Source organism: Paraphaeosphaeria sporulosa (assembly GCF_001642045.1).
Source record: "Paraphaeosphaeria sporulosa strain AP3s5-JAC2a unplaced genomic scaffold CC84scaffold_4, whole genome shotgun sequence".
Taxonomy (NCBI): Eukaryota; Fungi; Ascomycota; class Dothideomycetes; order Pleosporales; family Didymosphaeriaceae; genus Paraphaeosphaeria; species Paraphaeosphaeria sporulosa.
Window position 1 is genome coordinate 966486 of NW_017253363.1, and position 23201 is coordinate 989686.

Consider the following 23201-nt stretch of genomic DNA (forward strand, 5'->3'; position numbering starts at 1 on the left):
ATAACTAGCAGCTGCATCTGCCATCGTGATTTGCCTTGCCAATAACGGGTGGAGGCGGGGGAAAGTGCGGGGACGCCAGCGCCGACCTAGCCCAGCCTCACGAACCGAGCGAAGCAGAGCGGACGGAACGGCTGTCAGGTTCCGACCAAACAACGTGAGGGCGCTGCTCCGCGTTGGCTGCAATGCCTGCAGACATCATCTCCAGTGCTTGAGACCCATGGCCACCAAGCGAAAGCACGATGACTCGCCACCATCCGACTCCTCGCAAGCAGCACCAGATAATGGCACTGCGCCCGCAAGCCCACAGGCGGCACGCGTAGCGGAGAACTATCCCAGGAAACGCATCGCAATCGCTGTGAGTATGCGTCTTCTCTCGAGAAAATCCGTGGCAAGGCTAATGCGCTCTAGTGCAATGTGTGCCGCTTCAGAAAGACAAGATGCGATGCTCAGAAACCCTCCTGCGGATTCTGCACAGACTTGGGTATTGAGTGCACGTATCGCAAACCCACAGTAGGGGACAGGTCCGTAGGCACTTGCAAAAGCTTTGGCTGGACTTTCACCTGAGTTGACCACATGGCAGGGGTAAAGCCAGTGATCCCCCTTCAGAGGCACTGGACAATATTGAGCGGCGACTCTCGGAGCTGGAGTCACGTCTAGAAGCAACGGAGCAGCAGGTACAGATGCAAAATGCCGTTGTCATGTCACCAAACGCGTCCCATCATAGCGGGATGCTTCCGCCACAGGAACTGCCCTCCCGAAGATCAAGTGTGAACAGGCCCGCTGTGGACTACATCACTTCCGTGAATGCGACATCAAATGGCTCAGTCGGCACGCCAGTAACCTACGACTTTGCCTACAGACAAACAGCCACGGAAAGCCAGACTGCAAGGCCGAGCCTCCTGACTTTTCGCGCGCCACCTTACATCCCTGTGGAGAGCTGGGATTTCACAAAGGAGTTCTATGACGACGAAATCTTAGCTGGCGAGAGTCTTTCAGACCAACTAGTCACATTACTTGATCAGCCAGTTGACCTCGCCAGGAGAACTACTCGGCGGTTGCAGCAAAGCTTCGTGGAAAACTTCCTTCGTTGGACACCTATATTTGACCAGCAAACGTGCGTGAGTGCCGTTGAGCTAGCAACTTCGCACAGTTTCGTCGAATCTTCCCCCTCCACTTGTCTGACATTTTTCTTGTTAGCTATGGGCGCTATCACAGAAGACAAAGGTGACTATGCCAAGAGTATGCTCCCCGGTCTTGATTACTTCGCTCGAGGCTGTCAGATTTTGGAGCGTCTGTCATTGAGAACCGGGAACCTTATGACGCTCCAGTGTCGCGTGTTGCAAGCGTCTTACTTGAAATTCGCCATCAGACCCATGCAGACCTGGAACTCCATCACCCAAGCGGCAAGAGACTGCATGCACATCTGCAGCTCCAGAATGAGAGACCATCTCTCTCCAGCAGAGCAAGAAGCGTTCAACCGCGCGTTTTGGGCTACATCGACCATCGTTCACGAGTTGGAGGCTACGATGAAGATGTTTCCTGTCGGTATACGTCAATTCCACGAGATGGTGCCTTTGCCCCAGTTTGAAGAAGAAGATTCGGGATTCTATTACTTCCTTGCCCAGATAAGCCTCCGCAAATTCTTGACACAGTCCCTGGAGGTTGTCGGATACCACAGCGGACGCGTTATTTATGCGCCTGTAGTGACACGAGAGCTGAGAAAACAGGTTCGCGAATGGTATGATCACCTTCCTGCTGTTGTTCGGTTTCCATTGGATGCAACCCCAGTCTTTGACTCCCGTAAGTCATTTCTCAGAGGGCAGTACGTTGCACTGTTCGTTGTCCTAGGATGGCCGTCTGTTCTCAAGATAATGGAACATGGAACTGGTGAGGGAGCACCTTTCGAACAAACGGCGGTCGCTGCCATGAAAGAGCAAGCCGCTGGATGCATAAGAGGGTGCTGCTTATTTTTAAGCGTCGCTGACGAGCAACTAATGGATCGAACGATGGGCACGCATTTCTCTATGTGGGCGTAAGTCGCCCTAGGCGAGAAATGCATCGACAGTGCTAATTTTCTAGCAGTGCATTCGCTATGCTTGCCACACTAGTTGTTACCTTCAACTGCCCAGCGCTATCCTTTGTAGAGGAGACGAAGCAAGAGTATCACATACACAACGCATACGAATTACTGAGACCTTGGAACCATCTTCCGTTGATACGTAGAGGTCTGGATCAAGCACGAGTCCTGATGCAGCAAGCTGGTCTATCCGACGGGACGGCTAACCACCCTATCACTCCTTCTAATATCGCAATTCCAGAATTAGCACAGTTTGACTGGTATTCTCCACAAAGTCACAATGGACCTAAGTCCTGATGCGCACCTGTATTTTGTCCAGAATCGATCTAGCGGAGTTCGATAGCCGAGACCCCGCAAACTGCCCCCCGATAGAATGGTTCTATCGAAGCCGGAGTTCCGGTGAACGGATACCAGAGCCTGTATACCATTTCGAGACAAATCTGTATCCCTTGATACATCATTGTCGTCTTTTCCAGTACAGCGCAATGGCTTCCTCACAGATGACTCGAGCATATCCAAAATTCTCAGAACTACCACTTGATCCCCAACACCCTCGATACTCGGCTTGGGGCCTTTGGGGAAAAGACGATGAGCTGGGGACCCTTAACCATCTGACGCCGGAGCGTGTTGTTGCAGCCGCAAAGGAAGTCAAGACAGGCGCGCGATTCGGCCTGAATTGGGCACTGGAACAAATGGACTACACTGGTGGGTTCCGTGAAACCATCAAGCACGAGATATTTCAGCTGGGCGAGAACATGAATGTACGATTGGTTTGACCAATCCAAGGCTTTACTGACCGTTTTGAGGATGACCGCATAACTTTTAACACGCAAACAAGCACACAATGGGATGGATTACGGCATTGGGGTTTCGATGATGGCCGCTTCTATAATGGCTTTACGCAGAAAGAGATCATTGAGAACAAATCACCAAGGCTGGGTATACAAGGTGTGAGAACCTCCTTCATAATATCGCCAACTCGTTAATATGTCTAGCTTGGGCCAAGCATGGTCTTGTAGGCCGTGGCGTCCTGATCGACTTTGTGTCTTACGCGGCGAAGAAAAATATAGAATATGATCCCCTAGATTTCTACGCTGTTCCTCTGAAGACTGCGAAGCAGATTGCCCAAGATTGCAGCTTCGATTTCCAAGCTGGCGACATTGTCTTACTTCGAACTGGTATGCGAAGACTTTTTAGTACCAGAACGCATCTGACAAAGACTAGGCTTTACCGCTGCCTTTGAGCAGGCTAGTATTGAAACGAAGAAGAAGATTATGGCTCAAAGCCCTTTCAGGTACCCAGGAATGGAGAGTAATTTCGAAGTACTTGGCTGGTTATGGGATACACAGATCGCTGCAGTAGCAGGAGACTGCCCTGGCTTCGAAGCTTGGCCTCCTTCCGAGCATGCATTACACCAGATCCTGCTAGCTGGGTTCGGCATGCCTATAGGAGAGATGTTTGCGCTCGATGAACTTGCTCAGGAGTGCGAGAGACAAAAGCGCTGGACGTTCATGCTTACCAGCGAGCCCTTGAATGTCAGAGGAGGTGTCGCAAGCCCGCCAAATGCACTTGCCATCATGTGAGCAGAATAATGGTTGTACTGAAGACCTGCCGGTGTCTTTGCTCAGGCTATCGAAGATTTACTTTTGCAATATAATAGCAACAATGAGAGAATTGGCACCACGTGATTTTCGCAAGTCAGCCTTATACTCCACATTCTTAACGTGGAAAGTCGCGATGCGTAAAAAGCTAAAAATTGCTCACAGAGCTGTTCGTACGGTAAATGATATCCCTCAGGGATCCTGGGCTAGGCTTGTAACCCCTAGCCATCACCCACACCTCAATTATGCAGAGACATCCGAGCAGAAACGGCTCAAGATATTGCAGTGGAATACTGCGGTTCATGTTTCTGCTTTCAAGGTTGTGCACAAGCACGGGCTAACCCTGTGACAGTCATGTGCCATCATAACACTGGACGCATGCGAAGGGATATCGGCACTCAGCCCCCCGAGCTTCCGAGCATCCGCTGGATACAGAAAGTGTTCATAGCGGAGCACAAGCTTCCGCGTACGGGGAAGCCTTCCGAGGCGACTCGAAAATGTCACCTATGACCACTTCTTTCCGTGCCTCTGGCCCACTGTTTCCCCAGAAAAGCTACCCCACAAATCTCCTCCGCAACTGTAGGCAGCTGATTGCTGGCACTCCACGACTAACAGCTTATGAATTAGCTTCGGTTGTGAACTTCCTTTAGCTTGTGGATCGATAAGGTTCTGACGCGAGTCAGACCTGTAAATGTGTGCTAGCAAGTTTCGAGGATCAATTTATTGCTTGAGCATATGTGCGACCGCCGAATCTATCTGCAGTATATAGCAGCAGGAAGCATCTCACCCATTTTGTTTATTGCCAAAACAATTTGGGTCAGAGGGCCTTCACATTTGCATCATACCGTTATTAAGTCTTGATCCCTATACCATGTCGACCGGGATGGAGAAGGCCGAGTTGGACAACATTGAGGTTACGGAGACTCCAAGTTCATCGCCTACATCCGCAGCCGAGAAGAATATTGCACCTGACGACGACTACATTCCTAACGCAGCTCAGGATGAAGACGTGGTTACACTGAAAACATGGATGGTGATTGTTGTGTGTAATAAGGCCCTCTCTCTCTTGCTTTTTCTAAGCTAGGCAGGTCCTCTCTTGTTCTTACGGCCTAAGCTTCTGGGTTGTCACAACCATCAGTGCCATCCAAACGCAAGTCGCGACCGAGCTAGGCAATCCGTCCAATGCCTCCTGGTGGACTACCATGTAAGTACAAGTCAGTAATCCACCTCACGATTCCCCTCTTATGAGATGTCTAGCTACACCATGTGCACGGCCATCTCCTTCATGATATTTGGTGGCAATTCAGACCTCTTCGGGCGTCGCTGGTTCGTCATCAGTGGTAACATCTTGGTCGGTGCAGGCTATGTCGCTATCGGCGCTGCAAAGAATACGGAGACCATTATTGGAGGGTGCACATCCATTGGCGTTGTAAGCAATCCTTCAAGCTTCTTATGATGGCCTGATCAACGGTTTTAGGGGGCTGGTTTATGCCAACTTTCAGCGTTCGGAATACCAGAGTTACTCCCCAACAGATTACGGCACATTGGTGTGCTCATCGCTGGTGAGAATGTTGCTTGTAGAGCCATTCGATGACACTAACGTCGCCGATAGATGCCAGTACTTGGGTTGCAGTTCTTTTTGGACCAATCGTGGCTCGGTATGCCATTCGACATGGTGATGCATGGAGATGGCTTTTCTACGCCGCTGCTATCGGTTGCGCTATCGTCTTCAGTCTCCTAGTCTGGCTCTACCACCCACCGAAGCACCCAAGGGGCATTGCCTGGGCGCAAGCTCTGCGCGAACTCGACTATGTTGGAGGACTTTTGTTCATAATTGGTGCTGCATGTGTGTTCACCGGTGTCACCTACACAAATATTGTGCCGTCCTCCGATCCGAAGGTTGTTGCTCTCCTTGTGGTAGGATTCATGGTCATCGGAGTCTTCGCGTGCTGGGAAAGATGGGGGAAGTTGAAGCAACCTCTATGTCCGCCTGGCATCTTTGCAAAGGATAAGGGTCAAGAGTTGTGAGTTACCTTATTATAGAAGGCCGTCCTGACGCCGCATCCTCATGCTGACCGGCTGCTAGCACGTACCCGTTCATCGCCGGTTGCATCGTCAACATGTTCTTCTACTCCGTCAACATCGTATATCCAACCATGATTAACGTCCTCTGGACCGACTCGACCACCCCTCTGTCTACATCGCTGAAATATACCCTCCCACAGAATTTAGGCCTGATATTTGGCTCAATGCTTCTATGGTTCTTCGGCATAAAGATCGGACATTGGAAGTGGCAGTTCATTGGCTCGTTCGCCGTCATGACACTCTTTGGCTCATTGTTGGCTCTCGGAAATACTGGAAATATGGCCATGATCATGGTATTCTGCTTCATCGTGCAGGGTGCTTACGGCTGGGCGCAAACGTTGAGCATCACATGGATTCAGATGGGCGCCCCGCAGACCCAGCTCGGTATTTCGGGCGCACTTGCAGGTGTGGCGCGTTGGACAGGAGGGGCCATGTCCTCTTCCATCTATCTCGCCATCCTATCCAACGTCCAATCTGAGCAGTTCTCCCGCCTTGGGACCAACGCCATCGCTGCTGCAGGCGGCTCCAAGGCCACCGCCGCACAACTGCTCGCCGCTCTGCCGCTCGGGGCCGACGCGATTTCCCAGGTGTCTGGTACAACCGAGGCTATGATTGCAGCTGCTGGTGCGGCGTTTACGCAGAGTTACGTAGTAGCATTGAGAACAGTGTGCTTAACGAGCATTGCGTTTGGTGTAGTCGGCACCATCTGCTGCTGTTTTTCGAACGACATCGGGCCAAAGATGAACGACAAGATCGAAGTATTCCTAGAGAACGACGTGCAAGCGGACAAGAACAGGTTCCACTAGGCTCCCTCGAAGGCATATTTGTTCGGGCGGGCGTTAAGCGATGAACTCAGAGTAGAGATGCTACTTCTGCATTTCATATCTTGCGAACCCGGGTCTTTGATATTGAGCAGTTAGAAACCGAGTATGTAGTCAGGCAGAGTTCTGCATAGTGGTTGACCTCGAGGCAATATATCAGATTTCATGTATGCGTAGGACTGCAATGCACGTGCCGAGTCAGCACGGGAGTATGTAAGCATCATCAGCCGATATCGGAGTGTGAGCTTCCGCGGCTCCTCACGCCGTCACCACTTTGACGTCCTACGACCGACATGTGAGTGCCATTGCACTGAGTGCCACGTGCGAAATCTCTCCGCTTTCGCAGTGCTTTCGATTCGGAGTGGACTTCGAAAACCGACTGCGGTTGTGACGTATAAAGCTGACCTCTAAATCATCGCACTTGTTCAGTCCAGACTACAAGACCAATTTACACTTTCTCCGTGGCTACATCCTTACCTACAAACCACTCAGTGAATGTGGAAACACTTACAGCAGCGAAGTGAACCTGGAAACTCTTAGCAATGTCATCAGGCCCGTATCTTCATGGCCATCACGCCTCAGTCCTTCGCTCTCACAGCTGGCGAACGGTGGAGAACTCATGTCCGCACCTTATTCCGCACCTCCATAACACGTCTCTCAAAATCCTCGACGTAGGTTGTGGCCCGGGAACCATCTCAGTCGATCTCGCGGCCCGCATTCCTCAGGGTTCAGTTCTCGCCATCGACCCTTCTCAAGAAGTCATAATGAAAGCACGGAAACATGCCGAAGAGAAAGGTGTTACAAATATACGTTTTGAGGTCGGGGACATCTTCAACTGGGGTGCTGTTGCAGGCATCGAGGAGAGCGGCTTCGACATTGTACATGCGCACCAGGTGCTACAGCACCTACAAGATCCCCTTAGCGCAATGAAGGAAATGAAAAAGCTCACTCGGAAAGGCGGTATCCTCGCGGTCCGTGATTGCGATTATAGTGCTATGAACCATTACCCTCCCAACGAGGGCATGAGCAAGTGGCTCGACCTCTATAGATCGGTCGCGAAGAGCATCAAATGCGACCCGGACATTGGAAAGAGACTACATGCAATAGCCATGCAGGCTGGCTTCCCAAGGAGTGATATCGATACGAGCGTCAGTGCATGGACCTTCAGCACGCCGGACGAGCGAGCATGGTGGTGTGGGTTGTGGGCTGAGCGAAGCACCAAGAGTGATTACAAAGCCAGGGTGCTAGAGAGTGGATTAGGCACTGAGGAAGATTTGGAAGAAATTGCGCGAACATGGAGGGAGATGGAAGGCAAGGAGGACGGGTGGTTCGCTGTAATCAACGGCGAAGTGGTGGCCTACAATAGGCCTTAGACATCGGATGTTTTTCTATAATGCTATCCCGTACAAAGTCAGCAACTTGCCCTTGTTCATGGTACCAAGCCTCTTGTGAATGGGGTCACCTCCAGGACTTCATATAGATAGGCCACGAGTGCACCTCGCCAATCACAGCTTAGCCCGCTCTACCCGCGCAACCATCATCTGACGGCGCGCATTAGCTCCCTTTCCCTGCATGCTGCCAACGACCCCTCCCTCGCGACTGAAGGCACGCGTATTTATCGACCCCACCACCCCGCCGCGGCTTCAGCCCAACCTCAGCAGAAACTTCATCGCAAACCACCGAGACTCAAGCACCATACAACACGAATCCATTGCCTTTCCTCAAAGCACACTAGAAGCCATCAACATGCACAACAACTGTACGATACTCCTGTGCAAAGTCGCCATGTATCAGCATAGACAACTTGTACATAAATCCACTATTGTAACTCGGCTGACGTTGTACTCGCGAGTATAGGCCCAAAATGCAGCGCCTCTATTAGTGAGGGCACCAAGACTTGCGGATCTTGCGGCAGCGTGAGACTTTTCCCTTCCTCAATGCCATGCTTCGCTTTGAAGTACTGATATGGCTCAGACCTGCCCCGTCTAAGAACTCGATGCTGAAGGTCACCGGTGGCTGGCGAACAAGGTGCCGGTTCATGATGCCAGTTTACGAAGATGAGCACGACTGCGAATGAACAAGCCAGGTTCCTCGTAACGTGCTACTGGACAAGCTACTCGGAATTCCTGGTATTTGGAGGTTAGCGTATCTGCTAGGTGATTCATTGCAATGAAAGAAGGATTTGTTCTTCACCGAAATGAAATCCACTCGTTACCGTTAGCCTGATTCGATCAATTTGAATGGATGCTTGATTCTTCTGATATAAGCGATCTACTGCGGTAGTCAAAGGCACGTGTAAAGATCGATATCCTGGAAGCGAAAACCTGACCAAAGCCTTTTAGAGCTAAGAGGAGTGCTGGACGATGGGTGACAACGATAGCTCAAGGCGTCACATCGCGCATGTTGGACTTGAATCGTTCAATAGCTCGCTGCTTTGTCTCCTTCCAGTCGACATGCGGTTTTGGATAGCCCAGCTTCTCAAATTCTTCTTTGCTGAGCCGATTGTAGGGCGCAAAGATCGCTTTGCCCTGGACATCCTTTAGCTCTGGTACCCCTATACATAGTCAGTCTCGATTTGATGCTGAGATTGTATCCAGAGGATACTCACATTTCCTTATGTAGCTACCACTAGGATCATTCTTCTCTGACTGTGATACAGGATTGAAAACAGTGTAGCTGGGCTCCCAGCCCTGAGTATTGTTGGACAGGTCCCAGTCAATCAGCGTCTCCGCGAAATACCGCTCTCCTCGTCGGTAATCGAGAAGAAGGTTGCAGTATAAATAGCTAGAGACATTCATACGCAATCTATTATGCATATATGCCTCCGTGTTCAACTGTCGCATTCCAGCATCGATAAAAGGTTCGCCAGTCATGCCCTTGTACCACTTCTCCCACCCTTCTTCGTCATCTTCCCACTTCACGAAATCGAATTTGAGGTTTTGCGGAAGATTCATTCCCGTGTGCGGTGTTGTCATCAGTGTCTGGCGATACAATTCTCGAAATACGATTTCGCGCACCCAAGAGTACACCCCATGGCTCGAACCGCCTTCGGTGAAGTCGGAACTGCCTTCATTGTACTCGCGGACCTTAGATAATGCTTCCCGCACAGACACCATACCTGCGGAGAAATAAGCTGACATTCGCGAGGTGCTATCTTCGGCCGGATTCGAGCGAGTAGCCGCATAGTTGTCGATCTGTGATAGAAAAGAATCCATGCGTTCCATGCCTGCTGCATGACCTGCTGGCCATAATTTACGGATGCGCTTTTTGTCATCGTTCGAAGCGAACTGCTTATCTTTCGCAACATTCGGTAACTTGGAACCAAAAAGATATTTGAGCTCTTTGGCAGCCGAGGCGTCATTCTTCGCTGGTGCAGGCTGAGTATCGAGCAGACTCGGTTCTTCTTTTACTCTATCAAGCCAAGCTCGATGATAGGGTGTGAAGACCTTCATCGGTTTACCGCTACCGGTGAGCATAGAGCCAGGCTCAACTACGGTTTGATCGTGATAGATGGAGACTTGCACGTCACTGCCGACTTCTTGAACTAGCCCAATGTCCCGGCGGATCTCATCGACCTCATACTCGAAATTGGCGAATACGTGCGATACGTGGTTCTCTTTCAGAAATCTGGCAACCGTGGGAAAGTGACCATTCCGCTCTTGCGACTCTAAGAATACAAGGGGAATGTGCAGCGCCTTGAGTTCCTCTTGCATTAATTTCAGGCCTTCGAGCATAAAATCCATGCGGGCTGGGCTTGTACCATGCCAGCTCTCCTCTGCAGGGCAATGAAGATAGATGCATACCAGTGGTCTCTTGGAACTTTGAGAGAGATGCGAGGCATGGTGTAGACCAGTGTTGTCGTGAATGCGGAGATCTTTGGGGCGGAACCAGTGGACCACCTTTGTGACTTCTTTCTTCTCTTCTTGCTCCTCGAGCAGTTTAATGAGATTGTCAAATGGTCGGTCCTCATCGATTTGTTTGGCACGTTTAGTGGAGGGACGTCCGAGTTCGGATCGATTATATGAGGAGCGCTTCGACATGTTCGAGGTGATTGTGGGTTCGCTCTTGTTGGTACCTGCAGATGTCTGTTCGATTACGGTCGCGCGTTTTGCCTTGGCGTTGCTTTTGGTTGCAATTGTTCGGATAATTGCAGCTTTTCGCTCACGAAGTTGTGGTGATATTGGGCAAATTGACAATGTCTTTGTCTCAATGATGAAAATTAATTGAGGCTTGAGGATTCTTGCCAGGATCATAGAATGTGAAATGAACCGATGTTATTGTACCTTGCATCCCATGTTTGTGTTGGAAAGTTGTGAAAGGAGCCGCAAGTGGTGACGTCGTAGTCAACGCACTAATGCCAAAGCGGGTTCTTTTTCGATTGAATCCGCATCCATCGGCCAGCTTCCATGGATGTGTGACGTTTACCATTCCACCATTGCATCCTATGCATCAGAGAAGAATTGTTTACATGCCAGTACTTGAAAGTCGACCGCAAGGATTACTCTATGCTACAAGGGGGGAACCAGGGTGCTGGGTACGCTAAGGCAATACCAGGGCCCCGGAGACACTCGTCGAAGGACTCAAGCGTTCGAGAGCACGCGACCTGTCCATCAAGAGAACGCTGAACACAACTGTTGAAGACAAACGAATTCGCACCGAAACGTAAAGCTGGAGCGTAGAAAAGAAGCTTGACAAGCTCTCGCCGAGGAAGCATTGCGACGTTGACGAAGACGCCACTGGCGTTGAGCGCACCATCTCACGTGCGGCACAGTTGTGCGTCCACATGTCCTCGGGGTAACGAGACCAATGGCTTTACTGTAGGTAACACGCGATGGCCTAGCTGAAGGCTGGGAAATTTCCGCCAAGTGTGCCAAGGGCGCCAAGATGATGGGAGCGATGTAAAAATGACCTCTGCGAATCACAACTATCCTGCGCAGCACGTTTTGCTGGGACATGCCTTCGACTACACGCTGCTTCACGAAGGCCGGCTGGAAGAGGCAGCTCGATCGCCTGCATTCATGACCGGGATGCCAGGCACCGCCATAGCGGGCAAAGCTCGCGTACCGGGTTCCTGGCGCAACCAGCAATGGAGCAGTGAAAGCAAGAGAACGTGCCACGAGGAAGCCTAGTCGCGTCAATGGACCCGTCGTCCTGCGTATGCGGCGCCGGCCGGCATGGAGATGCGTGCATTCTGGCAAATGAAAGTCCAGGGCCTGGCTGGCTCCTCGGGTGGACTTCGAATGACTGCTCCAGGGCCCTGGCAAGCTTATAAAAGCTGCATATGCAGCGTCCCAGCAGCTCACGACGCGTCGCGACTCTCACCTCGATCTTCAAGTTCTCCGCAACTGTCAAGTTACGAGACATGGCTATCCTTTCCAAGGTTGCTGGTGTCGCGGTAGCTGCATTCGTGAGCGCTGTATCCGCGCAGTCCTTCCAAAGATTGGGCACTTGCCCAACCCTTGGTATGTTTTTCTGAATTCACTAATAGTGGTTTTAGCTAACAGGGCTCAGGTTGCGTCTTCCCTCCTGACCAGTAAGCAATTCATGTTGAAGAATCTCTTTTGGAGCTTCAGTTGACCAATTGATTTCAGGGCCGATTTCCTGGCCGGGCAGTACTTCGACATCCGTCTGGAGGTCCACGCTCCTAAGAACGGTTCCGAGGCGATCGGCCTTCCCCCGGATGAGGCCTTCACCTTCACCATCGCCAAGGGCGACGGTGTGGCAAAGCCGGTGACCGAGTTCTTTGGCATTGAGGATGCGAAGCTTGAGGACTGGACCTTCAGTTACTTTGAGGGTAAGAGAATAATGTGTAGAGTACAGTCAGAAAAGCGAGTTGACCAGGATTAGACTTTTTCGCTCGCGATGCAAAGACTCCTTCACTCGTCGATGTGAGATCCAAAGCTTACCGTCGTCTCGCACTTCACGAGCCCGGCGAGTACACTGCGACCCTCAACTACAACAACGGCAGCAGCACCAAGGCAACATGGCTCGTACGCGATCTTGCAGAGGAGCGCAAAGCCAAAAACATCATCCTCTTCATCGGCGATGGAATGACCACCAACATGATCACGGCTGCCCGTTTGATTGGTCACAAGACCATCAACGGCAAGTACCAGACCAGGATGCAGATGGACAAATTCCCCGTCCTCGGCCATCAGATGACACACTCGATCGACTCTTTTATTACTGACTCGGCCAATTCCGCGTCCGCTCTTTACACCGGGCACAAGTCGTCTGTGAACGCCCTGGGAGTCTACGCGGATTCGAGCAAAGACCCTTTCGATGACCCTAAGGTCGAAACAATTGCTGAGATCTTCCACCGTCTTACTGGCGGACACGTTGGTATCGTCTCCACTGCCTTCCTTGCCGATGCAACACCGGCTGGTCTTACTGCTCACACGCGTGCGCGCAGTGAGTACGGTGCCGTTGTCGATTCTTTCCTCAATGGCATCACAAACTACACCTGGACAGAGTGGGATGGTCCTGACGTCCTTTTCGGTGGAGGTGCTGAGCAATTCTACTCGCCCGAACTTGGTGGCATCACTTACCAGAACAAGACGTACTACGACGAGTTCGCGAAGAAGGGCTACCAGGTTCTCCAGAACCGCACTGCCCTCTTGTCTGCTCCCAGCAACGAGAAGGCTCTTGGAGTCTTCACATACTCCAACATGGCAAAATGGCTCGATCGCAACGTTTACCGTGAGAACCTCAACCAATCGCTATCTCCCACGGGTGACAAGACGGCTGCTCTTGACCAGCCGGGCCTCAAGGACATGACGCTCAAGGCTATCGATATTCTCTCGGAGCGGTCTGGCGACAAGGGGTTCTTCCTCATGTCGGAGGCCGCTTCGATCGACAAGATGATGCATGTCCTCGACTATGATCGCGCTCTTGGTGAGCTTCTCGAGCTTGACGACACTATCAAGGCCACCGTCAACAAGCTCAACGAAACGGGGTGCCTCAAGGAAACACTTATCCTCGTGACAGCTGACCACGGCCACGGTTTCGACGTTATGGGTTCCGTGGATACCAAGTATCTTGCCGCCCAGGACGATCAGCGCAAGAAGCGCAATGCGATCGGCACGTATCAGAACAGCGGTCTGTCGCAGTATCAGAACACGGGCAATCTTACCTACGTTGACTCCAACTTCCCTCGCAATTGGGACCCCCGATACACTCTCTTTTCCGGGCTGACTGCCAACCCTGACCACCGTGAGAACTACACGGTGCACAAGGACGGTCCGCGTGAGCCGGCTGCTGAACTCGAAGAGGGCTCTAAAGACTTCCATACCAACCCCGAGGATGCCGAGAATGGTATTGAGATCAACGGGAACCTGCCTGTGAGCAATGACCAGGGTGTGCACTCGCTCACTGACGTGCCTGTGTTTGCCATGGGGCCGTGCCAGGACAAGTTTTCTGGCGTGTACAATAGCATCGATATCTTCTTCAGCATGGCGGAATGCTTTGGTCTCGCGAGGGGCAAGGGTCACTCGGCGGGCAATTGAAGGTAATGATTTGACGCAATGACGACAGGTGTATATACGGACAGATAGAGTCGCTGCTCGGAAAGCAAATGTTTAATGTTATCGTTGCAAAGCGTGAGGGAAGCTTGTGAGTGAGTGAGTGAGTGCAGGTGTTGAAGGGGTGGGCAGCAAGACCCCAGGGCGTTGTATGGCACCGTGTGGACAATGCGGTGCTCAAGATACACTCGACGAGCCCACACCAGCACCTCGTGCGTCGAAGCACGACTGGCCGTTGGCTGGCGAAGATGGGATGGAATCACGGCCGTGTTGGTAGGTAGACCGAGGCTTGTGCGCCGGCCCATTGTTGCCAGAAATGAATCATTTAGTACCACCATCCCGAGCTAGTTGAGGCCCCTCGGTTGTGCGAGAAGACAGTGACGGACAGGCGCCAAGACATCCGGAGCGGAAGGCACGTACCACGCGCCTGGCTGGGGCCGTTAACGCATGCAGCTGGCCAGCTTGCCTGCCTGCCTGCCTGATAGACAGCTCTCTACACGCACTCGGCTCAACACAATGGATCTCGGCGACGAAGGGAGTTCGCCGTGGGGCGGTATGTCGCGTGTGCCCACCACAGACATTGGTTTGCCCTCGGTGCTGATTTGATGCGCGCAGATGTGCCTTCGCGGTCTCCACCGCCCCAGGTGCCCACGATAACCCAGGAGAACGAGTCTGGTACGAGGAGCACCACAGCAGAAGGACCATGCACGTAGATCGGACCTGACGGATAACAGCATCGCAATCCGATGCGCAGCCTACCGCGGCATCTGCGCCCAATGCCTCGGCCGCACCCCGCTCACCCGCCGCACGAGGGCCGCGAAGGAAACAGTACGGCGCGCAGGCGACGAAGCTCGAGGCCGTAGAGGATCCCCTGGGGCCTCTAGGGGCGCCTTTGGGCGGCTCGACCCCCGGGCCAGAAGCGCCGCCCGCGCCGCCGCAGAAAGAACAGGCAGGACGAAATACTGCTGCTGCTGCTGCCGCTGCCGCCGCCGCCGCCGCTGCCGCCGCTCCACTGCCCTCCGCATCCATCCCGTCGCTGCAGAACACGCTCGACTCGGTCAATCTGGACGACGATGACGACGACAAGCCGCTCGCGCGGGGCCCACGAGTACCGCCGCCCGTCCAGCCGCCCACAGCAGCCGCGCCCGCCCGCCACACGCAGCCGAGCGTCAGCATCGAGCAGGCAGCGAAGCCTACCTTCAGCATCTATGTGGGAGATCCGCACAAGGTCGGGGATCTGACGAGCTCGCATACCGAGTACTCTGTCATGACCAAGGTGAGCGCGCCCTGCTACCTTGCTTGAGTCGATCATGTGCTCATTGACTACCAGACCACCTCTAAGGGGTACCGCAACTCGGAATTTACCGTCTCCCGCCGCTACCGTGACTTTCTATGGCTGTACAACCAGCTACACAGCAACAATCCTGGCATAATTGTTCCACCGCCTCCAGAGAAGCAAGCCGTTGGTCGTTTCGATACCGATTTTGTCGAGTCGAGACGTGCGGCTCTGGAGCGCATGTTGAACAAGATTGCCGCCCACTCCGTTCTGCAGCACGACGGCGATCTCAAAATCTTCCTCGAGAGCGATGCTTTCAATGTCGACATCAAAAACAAGGAGCGCAAAGACCCCGGCCTAGGCGAGAGCAAAGGCATGTTCGGTTCGATGCTAGGCGGCAGCAGCGGCAAATTCATTGAGCATGACGACGTGAGTGCATACCACCCAACGTCCACGTTTGTGCATACTGACGATCGAAGTGGTTCCACGAACGCAAAATCTATCTCGACGCGCTCGAGAACCAATTGAAGGCTCTGCTTAAAGCGACCGACACGGTGGTGGCACAACGGAAAGGACTGGCCGAAGCATGCGGGGACTTCTCGGCCTCGCTACACTCGTTGTCCACCGTCGAGCTATCTCCGTCTTTGTCCGGTCCGCTTGACAGCTTGTCAGACATTCAGATCCGGATACGGGAGCTTTACGAGCGCCAAGCTCAGCAGGATGTGCTTACAATGGGCATAGTCATTGACGAATACATTCGCTTGATAGGATCAGTAAAGCAAGCGTTCCTGCAAAGGCAAAAATCTTACCACACGTGGCACGCTGCCGAAGCCGAACTTCACAAGCGTAAGACAACGCAAGATAAGCTGCTGAGGCAAGGACGCTCGCAACAGGATCGTCTGAACCAACTCAGCGCCGATGTTGCGGATGCGGAGCGGCGCGTTCATCAGGCGAGATTATTGTTTGAAGACATGGGCCGCTTGATGAGAAGTGAACTGGAGCGTTTCGAACGGGAAAAAGTCGAGGACTTCAAGTCTGGCGTGGAGACATATCTGGAAAGCGCTGTGGAAGCGCAGAAAGAGGTAAGCGAAGCATGCAACGTATGTGTCGCTTTCTTGTGCTGACTTGATCCAGCTCATCGAAATCTGGGAAACATTCCTCATGCAACTCGACACTGAGGAGGGTGACACGTTCGTCCCGCCGGCTGGTGTCGTGGCTTCGCCAACCTCGGAACAGCCGCCATCTACAAAGAACCAAGCTGAAACCGCAGGATCAGAGACCTCAGATGCAAGAGAAGTGGCGGTGGCTATAGGCGAAGCTGATGCGTGATTAAGCCACCTTAAAATATAATTTATACCATACCCTCGACCAAAGTCTCATGGGGTTTGCTAACATGATTCTGTGGGCTAGACATGTACGCTTGGCTACACGCGATGCGTACAATGTTCGCAAGCCTGTGGGGGGCGGCCATTCGCAGGAGACAGTATCGGTTGCGACAGGACCCTGTGTGGCATGGATCCTTCGAGGGCGAAGGGTTCGATGGCACAAGGAGTGTGAGGCGATTCTCCAAATGCCTTGAATCGTAATAGTCATTAACATGGCGAACGGGTTGCAAAGGAAATCGAAAAAGACGTCCAGACAGAGGTGTTCTGTTTCCTGTGTGGCTCAAAGCTCATGTAGTGACATCCTTGTTTGCACCAATCCAGAACAATTACATTGAAAATGCGTCGATCGCTTCCTCTTACCACGATCATTCTATTCAGTCTGTTATCATGACCAGCAAAATTTCCGTGCCGGTTTCCGGTATGTTCGAGGTGCAGCCCAGAGGATTTACGCCGAAAATGAGGCACTTTGATTGGACGGCGGCCCCTGTCATCTAGTTTGGTCTCCCAAAGTTTCTTGAGCTTCAAGGTCATGTCGCATTCCCATTCTGTGTTCTAACAACATCTCGTGCAATCATGGATACCCACATTCTCCTCCGTCAGCTGCTGCGCCAGCCGCATACCGCGCGCACCCTCCTCAGCTCGGCCACCCGCCCGCAACCGCACACGTTCGCCCTGCTCTCTCCGAAGCACTCGTATGCGCGACACCTCAGCGTGCCGACCATCCTGCGACCCGCCTTCTGGAAGTCCATGATACCACGCCCATTGCGATCCGGCGAATCACTCTCCTCCACCTCGGATGTCCCGAGCCGCCAGTGGAACCCTGCTACGCCGTACATCGTGCTGGCATTGCTGGTCGGCAGCCAGGCCATTCAGATCCTGTGGCTGAAGCAGGAGAGGGCTTTGATGACGAGGAGGGCCGAGGCCAAGATGGGCATACTGAGAGAGGTGGTCGAGCGGGTGCAGCGGGGCGAAGAAGTGGATGTGGAAGGCATACTAGGGACCGGGGTGGAAGGGCGGGAGAGGGAGTGGGCTGGATGCAAGTACCACCGTGTTCACCCTCTACATCCAATTGGAAATGCTGATGTTCGCGCAGTGCTGAAAGAGATTGAGGATGAGGAACTACTTTTCCAGAGTACGGCGGAGAAGAGGAAGCTGAAGGAGGCCGCAGAGGCTGAGGCACGAGACGAGGCTGCTCAGAGTGCCGGCGATGCGCACAACTCCCCAGAAGAGGCAAAGTTGAAAGTTGAGTCACTGGGCGGAGCCAAGTTCTATTAGAGGCAGCCGAGGAGCGGCAGTAGGCGGTAGGGCAGCGGAGTACGACATAGCTGTGGAAGAATTCATCGTCATGAAGCTACATCTTCGACCGCGTTTTACTCTTCTCCTCCATCAACTTCTTCTTCTCCGCGAACCTATGCAGCGGCGCGTCCTCCACGAATCTCTCCGCCAACGCATCAACCGCATTCACAACTGCAATCATCCGTTGGTCCCTCACGCCTACGTTCTGCAGCCTCTTCGTCTCCATCATGCTCTTCCCGTCATTGACTTCCAGTTGGCCCTCTAGGAATTTGATGACCTCGGCGTGAAACTCGTCGCCGCTTTTGTCCCATACGTAATTGTACATGCCCGCGTCGAGGAGTTCTTGTGCGGACAACTTACGGCCAAACATGAGGAAGTCATTTGCGCGATGAATACCGATGTGCTGCGCGAAAGATAGGGCAGATCCATTCTCAGGCACCAGGGCAAGCGCACTGAAGGGGCACTGGAGCCATGCTGAGGAAGAGGCCAGCACGATGTCCGCAATTCCTGGAAACCATGCAGCACCACCTCCTACGCCGGGGCCGTTGAGTGCGAGAATAAGCACCTTACGATGGTCTATCATGCTCCTTAGAAGCTCAAGTGCTATCAAGATCACATATCAGTACATAAGCAGACTACATGGGATCCTGAGTATACACACCGTACGTGAAGTTCTGCAAAAATGCCAACTTCTTCTCGCCCGCATTCTTGAATTCCTTAGGCTGCAAATGCCCTTAGTCGCTACTTGGTAATGCCAATATGGAACGTGTCATACCTGCTGTGACAGTGATCCGCCGCGAACATCTGCACCGGCGGAGAAAAAGCGACCCTCGCCAGTCAGGACGGTGAAAACAGTGTCCGGATGCTCGTTGAGCTCACGAAGGGCGGCGATAACATCGGAAATAAGCGTCCCACCAAATGAATTGAGTGCTTTGGGACGATTGAACTGTACGCGATGCGATGTTAAGATCCAATTGCACCGTAAGAATAATCTTGTAATAGCGTACCTTAATTACACCAATTTTTCCCTTGACTTCGAACTTGATGTCGTTATACTGAGGCGCCATTGTGCTTGCTGGTCTGAAAGTAGGTCCAAGCGGGATCTTGACAGGCCCGCTGCGGGTGTATCGAATTAGTGATGCAGTATGGCGGAGCGCAGAGTAGGTGTACGAGAGGCGTGTGTTTGGTGATAACATCCCCGCAGTACTCTTGCTCTAACGGTGTACCTCGGCCCCTCGACGCACCCCGTGGGGAAAGCGGAGAACCCGGTGAAGATGTTATTACCGAATTAGAAAAGTAGCTGCCGCTGGAGCTTTGTTCAGAACAATCCGCTATGCGCTTTCTGGTAGCGGTTGACAGTTGCACGATGCCGCGCTCGCTGACATTACTCTGCAGGCCTCGGCAGGATTAAACAATAAAGGCAAGGTCACGTGACTAAAATAACTTCAAGGCGTCAATGCCACAGCACTTGAGTAGCCGATAAGGACGAGCGCGCCTTATCCTGTGTTGCGTTAAACTACTTATACATCTGCAAATTCATTTTATAATAAGTTAGCGTGGAGATTCACAGTATATACATTAGTCCGCCTCCCAAATTCCCCATTTTGCCACGATGGGCGATGTTCGCGGCTGGCCATCTGTGGAAGCGCTATGCTGCTACTACTACAGAAAGCTGCTTGTACAGGCTGAGTTAGTCGACACCTACTTAATATACATATAAGCTATTATGCTCCCACCATGACTACATTGCTAGTTCCAGGTTTATTTTTGCCTACCTTCAGTGATGCACACGTGGTCACACGCTTACCTAGGTAGTGCGGGTCAAAGGATTACCACCATGGTCGTCATCAACCCCCAACGCATTCCATTGGACATCCTGCTCTGCGCCTGGAACGCATCATCGGAAATCTTCCAGTGGACGAAAAATGGTCTTCAGGCCACTCTCATGCCTCTGCAGCGTGTTTCCATCCGAGCTCCTGTGTCACAAAATTTAGCGTTCGTAAACACGCTATCTAGCGATGCATTTGCAAGGCGGACACTACCAGTGGTAACTTAAGGTAGACGGCAGGATAAGACGTATTCAGATGATGCGCTTTTCTACAGATGCCAAAGGTCAGCTTTGAATTCTGTGACACCCTTGTTCATATTTAAATGCGAGCCATCCGCGTAATATGTCGCTCAGTGACGCCGTGGCGATTAATGACGTTGTCTTGTTCCACCGCGGAAGACGATTGCAGCCAAACCAGCTAGTACTCAAGGCAAGTAGGTATATTGCGATGTCCCTGAGATTTTTTACTTAGACAAACCCTCCCATCAACATCTGGCTTGGCATTGTGCCACCTTGAAGATGTCTACCATGTGTGACACGACCCACGGCAGAGACACCATGCAAGCACAACAAGAGTTCGTCCTCGTTGATGAATTCCAAGTGGGACTCGACCGAGCCAAGATTACCAATACTGCACAGATACAGCTTCCTGAGACACATGAGGCGCAAGGTGCACAGGATGAGCGTCACCTGCGCAGTGCTGAAAGTTCGGCGGCATCATCCCACAATGTTGTTGACTCGATGAAGGCGCGGAAACATAGGGCAGGCTTGAGAATTAGGAAGACACTTCATATCGGAAGATCATCGGATGATTTTGAATACACCACAACAGCGCTTGTGGGTGCTGCCGCAGAAGGTTCAGGGTCACGATATATGACTGATGCGCCGGAACCGGACGAACCGACCATGAAAGACTTCCTTCATAATCCTATTGACACCGTCAAGGCCAGGATCTCAGAGAAAGGCAACCAACAAGTATCAGGTCAGATCACGGCGAAAGAGGTCCCCCACGGCGACGAAGTGGACATGATACGTGCGTCTGAAGCAGTGGAAGATGCAGGTAATGATACCCAGCGACTTCTCGCCATCAAAGACCTTTCTAGACTCATGAAAGAGCGTCAGGCTACTTATGCGCGGTGGACGCTTGATCGTCATATTACCAAGATTAGGCGTTTGCCGCAGGGTGAGATTAAAGTAAGACCTAGATCTGACTTCCAGAAACTCGACCAAAATGCAGACACGGTCACTAATTGGAGAGCATATGTGCAGCATGTAAGTCATTCACGTTCAATTGAAAGCTCTCACCGGCCCGACCTAACGCATCGCAGCTGCTTGTATATCATGCACATCAATATGGAGGGCAGTATATCGGATTTGGCTCCGACCCACCAGCGCCTTCAAAAGAGACCGTAATGCCAAACATCGAACGTCTATTATTGGCTTCATCCCCAATTCAAGAGTTCGTCATGACATCGCGTAAAATTTATCGATGGGAGCAACCGGCAGAGACATTGACATATCTACTTCTATACTCCACACTTTGGTACTTCGACATGCTTCTTCCAGGCTCTGTAGGTCATCTATCTGAATCTGTGATTTGCAACGATTGCTAATCGGCACAGCTCGCAGCATGCATATATCTCGTCTTCCAACGGCGCACTCACGGCAACACGTTGGAAGACCTGCGCGACGAGATTAAGCATCGGGAGGATCAACGCCGTACTGCTCTGTCTTTGACCGAATTGATCGTCAAGAAAGGAGATAAGAATTGGTCTGACAAACTTGTTGAGGATCTGGGGCCGTGGTTCATGGTGCAACTGGCGGATCTGGCCAATTTTTTCGAGAGTTTGCACAGGTACGTAGTCGCAGCTCGCCTTGATCCATTATGACTGACCCAGAAAGCTTTTACGAATGGCGGGATCCACATCGAACGTTGTACGCGATGATCGTTCTTGGGGTCGTTACGCTAGCGACCGCTTTGACCCCCATGTGGCTGCTTGTTAAAGTTGTCACATTTGGTATGGGCGTGTCGTTTTTCGGCCTTTACCCGATCGCGGTCAAATTCCCAGAGTACAGACTATTGGTATCACCTGCCAAGCGATTTCTTTGGAACATCCCAACACACGGTGAGTGTCACAGTGCTTGCTCTAGGTTCTTTACTAATGAAACTACAGCGGAATGGGCCATCAAATACGTTCAAGCCGAAGGTACTCAATTGGCAGAGAAATCCATTCCTGTGGCATCCGCTCTAGCATTAGCTTCTCCTACATTCGATATGGAACACGATTACAACAGCTATGGTGCGAGTCAGGACAAGTCATCCGGTCGCCTTATCATCAGCCGCAGTGGTATCAGGTTCATATCCAATTTCGGACATAAAGTGCTCTGGAATCTCCAGTTCGACCAACTGGAGAAGATCGAAAAGGTGGATCGCATGGTCACGAAGAACATACCAGGCAAGTTGCAAGGGGATTCTGGTAAAGATTTACGGCTTGTTAGCAGATCCGGTGGGGTTCACCTACTGGAAAAGGTCGATAAGAGGGATGAGGCTTTCTCACAAATGGTTGGCTTCTCTAAAGTTACCTGGCAAGTCCTATGGTAAGGCTTTATATATACTAGACATTATTGTTCATGACGACCGAAGTGAGGAATGAACTATTACATGCGTATTTATTAATATTAGATGGGATCTTTGCACCCACCATTACGCGTTAGAGGTCATTGGATAGTAAGTGGTGTACGATATTAATTTACGCTTCCTTATTAAGGTGGGTATCCGCTACTAGGTGTTAAAACTTAGTAAATTGGCTTAGGAATAGGCCCTTCCTTTACCTTAGGTTATTAAGCTTGCTCTAAGTAGATAGCGTCCTATTTAGATTATTATATATAGTGTAAAGGTGTTAGGATCCTAGGAGTGGGCAAGCTGCGAGGTCGCTTATAACGGCATTTGACCTCGGGCCCCACCAAGATTAGGTAATGTTCCACAGTGTCCTAAGCGCCAAACCATAGGACACTGGGATCACATAACATGAACGTCACGTGACTATACTATGGGATCCCACATGCACTACGCATGGGATTTCATGATAGTATGGGATATTATGGGATTACTTAAGTATATAGGAACCTAAGTATAAGCTCTTATACTTTTATTTAACCTATTTATTAATCTATTATTTAGATTACACTTAGGCTATATTATTAACTTATTATATCCTCCTCTAATACTATCGTCTCGATAAAACCCCTTCCCTTCCCTCAGTTATCTTGCCCGAGAACTAACCCTAACCCTTTAGGACTAGCTACCCTTCT

At 51.7% G+C, this 23201-nt stretch overlaps 10 protein-coding genes across 10 annotated transcripts; 8 read left to right on the plus strand and 2 right to left on the minus strand.

The window, feature by feature from the left end:
• Positions 1-217: 217 nt before the first annotated feature.
• CC84DRAFT_1215926 (uncharacterized protein) lies at positions 218-2036 on the plus strand (the record flags this gene model as incomplete). The annotated part of the gene is made up of 3 exons (XM_018182755.1): positions 218-355; positions 409-521; positions 581-2036. The coding sequence occupies 3 exons, from the start codon at positions 218-220 to the stop codon at positions 2034-2036; spliced, it is 1707 nt and encodes a 568-aa protein (XP_018037274.1).
• Positions 2037-2453: 417 nt separating this feature from the next.
• CC84DRAFT_1116870 (putative cyclase) lies at positions 2454-3715 on the plus strand. The gene is made up of 4 exons (XM_018175470.1): positions 2454-2838; positions 2884-3025; positions 3073-3255; positions 3302-3715. The coding sequence occupies exons 1-4, from the start codon at positions 2563-2565 to the stop codon at positions 3658-3660; spliced, it is 960 nt and encodes a 319-aa protein (XP_018037275.1). The 5' UTR covers positions 2454-2562; the 3' UTR covers positions 3661-3715.
• Positions 3716-4561: 846 nt separating this feature from the next.
• CC84DRAFT_1143084 (MFS general substrate transporter) lies at positions 4562-6569 on the plus strand (the record flags this gene model as incomplete). Its single annotated transcript, XM_018176392.1, has 5 exons — positions 4562-4720; positions 4767-4882; positions 4936-5104; positions 5260-5702; positions 5765-6569. 5 exons carry the CDS (start codon positions 4562-4564, stop codon positions 6567-6569), a joined length of 1692 nt encoding a protein of 563 aa, XP_018037276.1.
• Positions 6570-6853: 284 nt separating this feature from the next.
• On the plus strand, positions 6854-8003 carry CC84DRAFT_1116876 (methyltransferase UbiE). The gene has a single exon (XM_018175471.1). It carries the CDS (start codon positions 7127-7129, stop codon positions 7955-7957), a length of 831 nt encoding a protein of 276 aa, XP_018037277.1. The 5' UTR covers positions 6854-7126; the 3' UTR covers positions 7958-8003.
• Positions 8004-8965: 962 nt separating this feature from the next.
• On the minus strand, positions 8966-10624 carry CC84DRAFT_1258150 (Cryptochrome/photolyase FAD-binding domain-containing protein; the record flags this gene model as incomplete). The annotated part of the gene is made up of 2 exons (XM_018184796.1): positions 8966-9138; positions 9193-10624. 2 exons carry the CDS (start codon positions 10622-10624, stop codon positions 8966-8968), a joined length of 1605 nt encoding a protein of 534 aa, XP_018037278.1.
• Positions 10625-11946: 1322 nt separating this feature from the next.
• CC84DRAFT_1090178 (alkaline phosphatase-like protein) lies at positions 11947-14089 on the plus strand (the record flags this gene model as incomplete). Its single annotated transcript, XM_018174344.1, has 3 exons — positions 11947-12050; positions 12176-12378; positions 12426-14089. 3 exons carry the CDS (start codon positions 11947-11949, stop codon positions 14087-14089), a joined length of 1971 nt encoding a protein of 656 aa, XP_018037279.1.
• A 467-nt stretch (positions 14090-14556) lies between these two features.
• On the plus strand, positions 14557-17086 carry CC84DRAFT_1143095 (vacuolar protein sorting-associated protein-like protein vps5). The gene is made up of 6 exons (XM_018176393.1): positions 14557-14657; positions 14720-14779; positions 14839-15380; positions 15435-15809; positions 15860-16462; positions 16515-17086. The coding sequence occupies exons 1-6, from the start codon at positions 14621-14623 to the stop codon at positions 16707-16709; spliced, it is 1812 nt and encodes a 603-aa protein (XP_018037280.1). The 5' UTR covers positions 14557-14620; the 3' UTR covers positions 16710-17086.
• Positions 17087-17308: 222 nt separating this feature from the next.
• CC84DRAFT_1116890 (uncharacterized protein) lies at positions 17309-18285 on the plus strand. The gene is made up of 2 exons (XM_018175472.1): positions 17309-17801; positions 17859-18285. The coding sequence occupies exons 1-2, from the start codon at positions 17339-17341 to the stop codon at positions 18038-18040; spliced, it is 645 nt and encodes a 214-aa protein (XP_018037281.1). The 5' UTR covers positions 17309-17338; the 3' UTR covers positions 18041-18285.
• On the minus strand, positions 18096-19433 carry CC84DRAFT_1163208 (peroxisomal d3,d2-enoyl-CoA isomerase). Its single transcript, XM_018178204.1, has 4 exons — positions 19069-19433; positions 18837-19007; positions 18723-18783; positions 18096-18664 (listed from the first exon to the last, which is right to left on the minus strand). Exons 1-4 carry the CDS (start codon positions 19126-19128, stop codon positions 18117-18119), a joined length of 840 nt encoding a protein of 279 aa, XP_018037282.1. The 5' UTR covers positions 19129-19433; the 3' UTR covers positions 18096-18116.
• A 1014-nt stretch (positions 19434-20447) lies between these two features.
• On the plus strand, positions 20448-22491 carry CC84DRAFT_1088757 (uncharacterized protein; the record flags this gene model as incomplete). The annotated part of the gene is made up of 5 exons (XM_018174270.1): positions 20448-21152; positions 21218-21460; positions 21512-21744; positions 21792-22015; positions 22064-22491. The coding sequence occupies 5 exons, from the start codon at positions 20448-20450 to the stop codon at positions 22489-22491; spliced, it is 1833 nt and encodes a 610-aa protein (XP_018037283.1).
• Positions 22492-23201: the final 710 nt, after the last annotated feature.